The following is a 9,269-nucleotide window of genomic DNA, read 5'->3' on the forward strand; positions in this document are numbered from 1 at the left end:
CAGCTCACTGCAAGCTCCGCCTTCTGGGTTCACGCCATACTCCTGCCTCAGCCCCCCAAGTAGCTGGGACTACAGGCGCTTACCACCACGCCCGGCTAATTTTGTTGTATTTTTAGTAGAAACAGGGTTTCACCATATTAGCAAGGATGGTCTTGATCTCCTGACCTCATGATCCACCCACCTCAACCTCCCAAAGTGCTGGGATTACAGGCGTGAACCACCGTGTCCAGCCCAGTTCCCAGTTTTCTAGACCAACTCGATTCTTAGTGAAATCACTGCTTAATCATACACTGCAATTCATGATAAATATGTGTTCAGTTCCTAATATTTACTAGCCAGCTTTTCCCTTGGGAAGTTTGCTGCTGCACAATTAGAGCAGAATCGTTTGTTCTTAAACCGTATATATTGTCATGCTCTAGAGGGGTTGTGGAACTGATTGGCCTCGTAGTTGACTTGGGAAGACACAAATGCAGTTTTGCTGAAATGCTTCTAAATATAGCTTGTATCTCCTTCACTACTGTGGGTAACTTTTCTCACTAAATGATGGAGATAGAAATTAGAGAGATACCCAGCTCTTCTGTGCCACACAGTGCTATCTGCCAGCACTAATAGCCTGTGCTTTCTGTAATTTGTTGAACAGTCTTCATGTTTCAAGTATCTGGTTCTGAGAATGAGTGAAGGACAGAACTTAGTGAACTGGTTGTTTTGGGGTTTTGGTGGGGTTTTTTTCCTCCTTTGGAGACAGAGCCTCGCTCTATCCACGAGGCTGGAGTACAGTCACATGATCACAGCTCACTGCAGCCTCAACCCCCCAAGCTCAAACAATCCTCCTACCTCAGCCTTCAGAGTAGCTGGAACCATATGCACGGGCCACCACGCCTGGCTATTTTTATAGAGACAGGGTTTCACCATGTTGCCCAGGCTGGACTTCTAGGCTAAAGCAGTCTTTCTACTTCAGCCACTCAAAGTTCTGGGATTACAGGCATGAGCCACTGTAACTGGCCTGGTAGCCTCCTTTTAGGACACCAGTGTAAGTTAGCTTGTGATACCTGGGAGAATTTTTTTTTTTTTTTTTTTTGAGACAGAGTTTTGCTGCTGTTGCCCAGGCTGGAGTGCAATGGCCTGATCTCAGCTCATCACAACCTCCACTTCCCGGGTTCAAGCCATTCTCCTGCCTCAGCCTCCCAAGTAGCTGGGATTACAGGCATGCACCACTATGCCCAGCTAATTTATTTTTAGTAGAGATGGATTTCTCCATGTTGGTCAGGCTGGTCTCGAACTCCCGACCTCAGGTGATCTGCCCGCCTCAGCCTCCCAAAGTGCTGGGATTACAGGCGTGAGCCACTATGCCCGGCAGCCTGGAAGAATTTTTTTTTGACCTATCACCAGGTGTTCCTGTTGATGATGGTGGCTTTAAGATTTATTTACTTAAGCATAGAAATCTCATTTCTGTTTACCATGTACAGAGAATGGAACTAATTTAATGAATATTTTTAAGTTTGAATGATGCCTGATTTTCTGCTGACTAAAAAATATTTTCTTCTTTCACTCCCAGAGAACTTTTAATTACCAGAAATGTTTTCCCAACTTTGTTTTATTTTCGTGTGGTTATTAGTTGGATCTAGCAAAAGAAAAGAGGGACAAAAAGAACTAGTGGTAAGGCACTTATTTGGCCTGTGTGACATTAGGTTTGTAGTCACAGCCAGTATTTCAGATGCTTGCTGCTGCTAGCATTATATTTGACACAGATCTGAAGGCCACATAAAATGCTCTTTATTTTTATCTGGTACAGTTATCTTCTACCCACATTTCTGCATATCATAGATACAATCTCTTCCATGTAGTAATAGGGCATTTTTCAGTGCTCTGATGTTTCTGTGTCTTTCCTGTAGTAAAGTATATCTGTGATTAGTAATTATTATATATTCTTCCAGTAGGATGCAGTTGGGAGGTTATTTTCTCTCATTCAGTTATCATGCACTTTTACTTTAAATTCAGTTTCTTTTGAAAAAATGGAGTTTTGCTCCAGGCACAGTGGCTCATGCCTGTAATCCCAACACTTTGGGAGGCCTAGGCAGGTGGATCACCTGAGGTCAGGAGTTTTGAGACCAGCCTGGCCAACATGGTGAAACCCCATCCCTAATAAAAATACAAAAATTAGCCAAGTGCAGTGGTGGGTGCCTGTAATCCCAGCCACTCGGGAGGCTGAGGCAGGAGAATCGCTTGAACACAGGAGGCAGAGGTTGCAGTGAGCCGAGATTGTGCCACTGTACTCCAGCCTAGGTGATAGAGCCAGACTCATCTCAAAAAAAAGAAAAAAAAATGCAGTTTTGAATGTATATTTGATGCTTAAATCTTCTGTACTTTAACACCTTCATTGTGATCTTTTCTGTTTCTCCTTTCCCAGTCCCCAAATAACTTTATTGCCTGATGTCAAATCTAGTCGAGAGTTCAGTCCTTAATTCTAGTTTTTTTCCAAATTAATTGGCATTTATTTTGGTAAAATTAATATATTTAGGTAATATGCCAAAAAGTGGAAGGTAATCCAGAGCTGCTAATCTTTATCTGTTTCTACCTGCCGTTATCCCTCTTTCCGTCCTTCCTACCCTCTCTTCCTCTCACAGTTTACTAAATTCTAAGAAAGGAGAGGGAACCAAATAACATTTTGCCAGCTAAACCTTCTAGTGAAAAATAAGGACAGCTAGAAAATGGCATTCATTAAATTTGTCTGAAGCAAAGTTATTTGCTTGAATTACTAAATTTATAGTCTTTCCAACTCCAAAATTCTAACTTTTAAAATATATGTAGTTGTGAAAATGTGAAAAAGTACAAAAAGGCTAATGTTAGAAATTATTAGTAATCAGAACACATGAAAATAACATGTTAAGTTAAAAAATAAATTTTGTTTCTAAACACTAAGTAGATAAGAGTTTTCTCACTATATTTTGTCACATAGGTTCATCCTCTTCTTCAGTATTAGGAACAATATTTGTTTTATTTGTCCATCATCTGACTCTCCCAACTAGAATGTAAAATTCATGAAGGTGGGGATTTTTGTTTGTTTTTTGCTATACTACACTACCTAGGACAGATTACCCGTAAGCTCTCAATAATAGTTATTGAATAAACTAATTTATGAACTCTTTTGCACAGACTTCAGAACTCAACGATTTCTGAGAAAACTCCCATCTTACCTCCGGTTTTTATTGTAATCCCAAGCAGCCAGATCTAGACAACCCTCTGAAAGGTATTAGGAGATACCAAAAACACTACCCTATCTTCTCAGAAATTGGTTTTTGTGTAATCCTATTTATGGCTTACATAAGAAATAATAATTATCTATATTTATAGTACCTTTATTTTTTTTTTTTTTCAAGTAAACCTCAGAAATGGTTTTTCTTTTCTTTAAAATGCTCTTTTAGGGAGATAGACAGTATTCCTATTTTTCGGATTTAGAAAGCCAAAGCCTATTTTAATGGCTTTCTTAACAACAGCAAAAATGGCTTTTTTTTTTTTTTTTTTTTTGGCAATGGAGTCTTGCTGTGTAGCCCAGGCTGGAGTGTAGTGGCCCAATCTCAGCCCACTGCAAGCTCTGCCTCCTGGGTTCACGCCATTCTCCTGCCTCAACCTCCCAAGTAGCTGGGACTACAGGTGCCCACCACCACGCCCAGCTAATTTTTTGTATTTTTAGTAGAGACAGGGTTTCACCATGTTAGCAAGGATGGTCTCTATCTCCTGACCTCGTGATCCGCCCACCTCGGCCTCCCAAAGTGCTGGGATTACAGGCATGAGACACCGCGCCCAGCCTAAAAATGGCTTTTTAAATTAATGCAGCAAATTATTGGTAGAACTGGGGATTTTTAAGTTATTTGTTAAAAGGCACAGCAGAAATGCTAAATTTGAGTTATATCTCAAAGAAAAATTACTGTGGAAAAGAAACTTCAAAATGGCTTTTATTGGCTAAAGACAAAATAACTTTTTTTTTTTTTTTTTGCCTTTTGTAAAAAAATCAGACTGGCATAAAGATACCAAAATAGAATTTAAAACATTTATTCCTAATAATTGCTACTGTGAGTCTACTTGGCTATTTTTACATTTCTGGTTTCACTTTAAGTATTCCTTACCAAAAAAATAAAAATAAAAAAATAATAGGGGGGGGTGCTTTTAATTGTTATAAGGGATACTATATTTGACTTACTTTCACAGTGTACCATGGAATGACTGGTTGGTTATTCCCTATTTCTGTGTCTGTGACTTTTTACATACTCACTAGAAATGCACAATAAATCTTCCCTTCTACCAGAAGCTGGGGTAGTATGCATACCACCACTGAGATTACATTCTCTCAACCCTTAAAACCAAACCAGACTGACTGAGCACCTCTCTTTACAAAATATACAACTATAATTTTGATGATTACAGTTACAGAAAATGCTTGTTTCTTGTTGTTTATGCCTGTCCCTAATACTTTGGGTGTGCTTTTTTCTATTGCTGTGTCTTCTATTCTATTCTCTGATTGCCAGGGCTCCCCACTGCATTCTGCCTTCTCTTGATCTTTCCTCTTACCACCCTGAAAAACTGATCTCTGGTGAAATAATCATGAGCAAATAACATATTTGCTATTTAAAAGATTTCTGAGAGTTTGGTTGAAAAAAGTACTGAACAAAAACAAAACCTTACCTGTATAAGAACTTAGGGTAAAACATTACTACTTTATAATGTACCAAGGTGAGTGCAAGCGTTACTGTCATGGAACAAAAGAATCTTCAGCAGCTAACTGCCCCATTCCCCTGTCAAATGCTGGTCATTTGGCTAGCATCCTTTTGATGCTAACTGTGGAGGTGGGGAAGGAGCAGTGCTTTCAGCTTCCTAATAAAGGAGGTAGTCACTGTATTCTGGTAGACCTCAAAAAGAGCAATGTATTTTACCAAAATTGTTGTAGAAAGCATTTAAAATACACAAAGGGGCAACAGGTAGAAGAAGTGGTCCAAGGTGGGAGAAAAGAAAAGAGATCAGTGAGAGAAGGAAAAGTCACTAGAGGCTAGACTCCTCATGAGAGTAGGGATCCTGGCCTCAATCAGAGCTAGGATTATGTATCAGGTACTCAGTAAATACTGTTGAATGAATGAGAGGGTGAGATGCAGACAGTAAGATGAACAGGACAAAGGCTTTCAGGAAAGGGAAATAATCTTTAAATATTTTTGTTAAGAAATAAACCTGGGGAGGAGGAGGAAAAAGGGTGAGAAAAATAGTAATAATATTTTAAAAATAAACCTAGGCCAGGTGCGGTGGCCTGTAATCCGAGCACTTTGGGAGGCTGGGCCGAGCAGACCACCAGTTCAGGAGTTCAAGACCAACCTGGCCAACTTGGTGAAACCCCATTTCTACTAAAAAAAAAATACAAAAATTAGCTGGGCATGGTGGCATGCACGTGTAATCTCAGCTACTCAGGAGGCTGAGGCAGGAGAATTCCTTGAACCCGGGAGGCAGAGATTGCAGTGAACCGAGACCACACCACTGCACACCAGCCTGGGCGACAGAGTAGGACTCCATCTCAAAAAACAAAAAAAATAAATAAACATGACTTTGGGAGGCAGAGGTGAGAGGAATGCTTAAGACCGGGAGTTCAAGACAAGCTTGGGCAACAAAGTGAGACCCTGCCTCTAATATTTAAAAATAAAAATAAAAATTTTTAATAAATCTGATGTTTGGGAAGGATTTGTTCATTTTTTTCTTCCTCTGAGTTCTTTAGCTATGGCACTGGAGAGATTAAGTCCTATACAACAGCATAACACTATGAACTTTCCTATAATATCAAAAGGACCTGAAACAACAAGTATTCCTACCTCCAAATATACTGCGACACCTGGGAAGTAGCAGTGAACATTTGAGATGCCTCGTTATTCAAAGGACTTAAAAGCCAGAGTCTTCCTATTATTTGATAAAACAGTACGAATGGAAGACTTTTGAAATTATGCTTATGTGTGTGTGTGACTTTCTTCTGTTCTTCTTTTTAGGTGGCATCCTTAGCTGGGCCTGGAGGGCAAGTGGAAATAGAACAGAACTTCCTTAACAATAAATTGAAGACAATCACTGCATATTTTGGTGACCTAATTCGAAGACCAGCCTCTGAAACCTAACTATGCAGCACTGTGAGAACCAAAGATCATGGAGTGGTCAAAACATTCAGATGAGACATTTGGCCTGTCTTCCTTTATTCGCTGATATTTTCTACCCATGGTCTTATATCACTGAATGAAATGGAAGCTTACAGGACTCAAATATCAGTGAACTATTTTGAGATCTTTGAATAATTCCTTTAGAGGAATTATACAAAATTAATATATATGAGTTCTTTGTAATTTTTTTTTTTTTTTTTTTTTTGAGACAGGATCTCATTCTGTCACCCAGGCTGGAGTATAGTGTCTTGAACACAGCTCACTGCAGGTTCAACCTTCTGAGCTCAAACAATCCTTCTGCCTCAGTCTCCCCAGTAGCTGGGGCTTTAGGTGGGCACTGCCACACCAGACTAATTTTTGTATTTTTTGTAGAGACGAGGTCTCACCATGTTGGTCAGGCTGGTGTCAAACCGCTGGGCTCAAGTCAGTCCACCCACCTCACCCTCCCCAAGTGCTGGGATTACAGGCATGAGCTACTGTGCCCAGCCTTACGGACGTCCTTTTGAAGTATCTTTTTCACTCATACAATATGAATACATTTATTTAGACTTTTTCTAGAACTTTCCTGTTTTCATGTCTTTGCTTCATCTGGAATTGGCTTCTTGACACCCTTTTATAAAGTCTGTTTGTAAAATTTCCATTGCGACATCAATACGAAATATATTTTGTAATATAGGAGTTTATATTTTTTTTTATTAAAATAGCAATGAAAGCAAAAGGGATATGTGTTGCTTAATTATTCATCTAAAAAGTGTGTTGGGGCAAAAATATAGTGACATACAACTCTGTCCATTGAAGGTTAGACCTGGGACTTCTATATTTTAATAATATGAGCATGTTAAACATTAAACAGAACATGATATTGGCTGGGATAAGATTAGGGAATTGAAATAAATTTGGGGAATTTCCAAGAAATACTGGAAAATTAGACTAGAAAAATAGCTGTTATATAAATAACTTTGTTAGAGTATGCTAATTTTAGTGTCTTGAAACTTTACAATTTATGTCTTGATTGCTCTGCAGTACAGTAGTAACTGAGCTGATCATTAAAGGTGAAATTACTTTTTCATTAATTCGCACCTTCAAAATCTGTCCAAATGTTCTTGGTTTTTAAACTTTATGTAGCATTCTTAAAGTCACTAGGGAGATGGCAGGTGAAGTAAAGGCAGATTTCCAAAATCACTAATTTTCTTACTTGTATATTAATAAAACTAACTCATCTTCCTGAACATACATGATCTTATATGAGAAGAACAGGAAGCTTAGCCTTAGTTAGCTAAAACTAAGATATTCCTGCCCACTAATCACACAGGGATAAAACTAATTAATAGACTGTTAAGATTGTCAGTACTCAATAGGACTTCAGAAGCGTTCTAGTCCATTGTGTGAATCAGGTTCAAAAAAATCTTATTAAAACAAATACATAAAATGGATAAAAAGACTGGGTGCAGTGGCTCACACCTGTAATCCCAGCACTCTTGAGAGGCCAAGGTGGGCGGATCACTTTGTGGTCAGAAGTTCTAGACCAGCCTGGCCAGCATGGTGAAACCCTGCCTCTCTACTAAAAATACAAAAATTAGCTGGAGGCCGGGCGCGGTGGCTCAAGCCTGTAATCCCAGCACTTTGGGAGGCCGAGACGGGTGGATCACGAGGTCAGGAGATCGAGACCATCCTGGCTAACACGGTGAAACCCCGTCTCTACTAAAAATACAAAAAACTAGCCGGGCGAGGTGGCGGGCGCCTGTAGTCCCAGCTACTTGGGAGGCTGAGGCAGGAGAATGGCGTAAACCCAGGAGGCGGAGCTTGCAGTGAGCTGAGATCCGGCCACCGCATTCCAGCCCGGGCGATAGAGCGACACTCCCTCTCAAAAAAAAAAAAAAAATTAGCTGGGCGGGGTGGCACACGCCTGTAATCCCAGCTACTCAGGAGGCTGAGGCAGAATTGCTTGAACCCAGGAGGTAGAGGTTGCAGTGAGCCGAGATCGTGCCACTGCACTCCTGCCTGGACAACAGAGCAAGACTCTGTCTCAAAAAAAAAAAAAAACTGAAAGTACTCCCCACCTGCCATGTTTACTTTCCCCTGTGAGACCCCTATCTCAAAAAATAAATATAGAACCATAATTTGTTAATGATTACAGCAGTTCTCATATATTTGTGCCATGTCTATTAAAAATGATAGTACAGATTGATATCTACTACGTATTTGGAGATGGGGGCTCACGCCTGTAATCCCAACACTGGGAGACTAAGGTGGGCAGATCACCTGAGGTCAGGAGTTCAAGACCAGCCTGACCAGTGAAACCCCATCTCTAGTAAAAATACAAAAATTACAGTGGTGGTGCAAGCCTGTAGTCCCAACCACTCGGGAGGCTGAGGCAGGAGAAATTCTTGAACCCAGGAGGCAGAGGTTGCAGTGAGCTGAGATTGCACCACTGCACTCCAGCCTGGGTGACAGAGCAAGACTCTGTCTCCAAAAAAAAAAAAGAATGTTTTTGATTTTTGTGTCTTTATATTCAGTCGTCTTACTGAACTCGTTTAATAGTTCTCATAATTTTTGTTTGTTTCCCCCCTGCTTCCCCCCCCATAGTTTTTAATTGATACACTTTGATTTTCTAAATAAGCAGTCATGACATCTACACATGAGTTTTTCTCTTTGCCAAAATGTAAGCCTCTTAATTTTTATTTTCCTGTTGAATTGGTTCGGACTGCCAGGAATGTTGTAATAATAGCACTTTTTCCTTCTTATTTTGCAGTGAAAGGTTAGAAGCATTTCTATTAAATGTTATTGTAGCTCACATCAAGATTAAGATATTGCCTCTCCTATTTTTTTTTTTTTTTTTTAATTTTAGGCTTCCTCAAATCATGGGGTTCCACTTTTTTATTTAATGTAGGAAAATCTAAATTACCTTAAAATTTTCAAATTATTTAACCCTATCTGTGTTCCTTTAATTAAATCCAACTGTATCATAATGTATTAAATAGTTCACACTACTGGATTTCATTTGATAAATTTACTTTGTTTTGTTTACGTTTGCTTTTGAGCACCTTGCCTGGTTTTGGTATCCAAGTTAAGCTATTCCAGCAGAATGCT

General features: G+C 39.6%; 1 protein-coding gene across 3 annotated transcripts in view; it reads left to right on the forward strand.

Annotated features, from left to right (window-relative positions):
• TGS1 (trimethylguanosine synthase 1) overlaps positions 1–6,897 on the forward strand; it is a 51,016-nt gene extending 44,119 nt beyond the window's left edge. For all 3 annotated transcript variants that reach the window (XM_023190146.2, XM_023190149.3, XM_023190147.3), the window contains one exon: positions 6,018–6,897. In XM_023190146.2, the coding sequence (XP_023045914.1) occupies positions 6,018–6,140 (123 nt within the window). In that variant the 3' untranslated portion in view covers positions 6,141–6,897. The remainder of the gene's footprint in view (positions 1–6,017) is intronic.
• Positions 6,898–9,269: the final 2,372 nt, after the last annotated feature.

The sequence above is a fragment of the Piliocolobus tephrosceles genome, chromosome 7, assembly GCF_002776525.5.
Source record: "Piliocolobus tephrosceles isolate RC106 chromosome 7, ASM277652v3, whole genome shotgun sequence".
NCBI lineage: Eukaryota > Metazoa > Chordata > Mammalia > Primates > Cercopithecidae > Piliocolobus > Piliocolobus tephrosceles.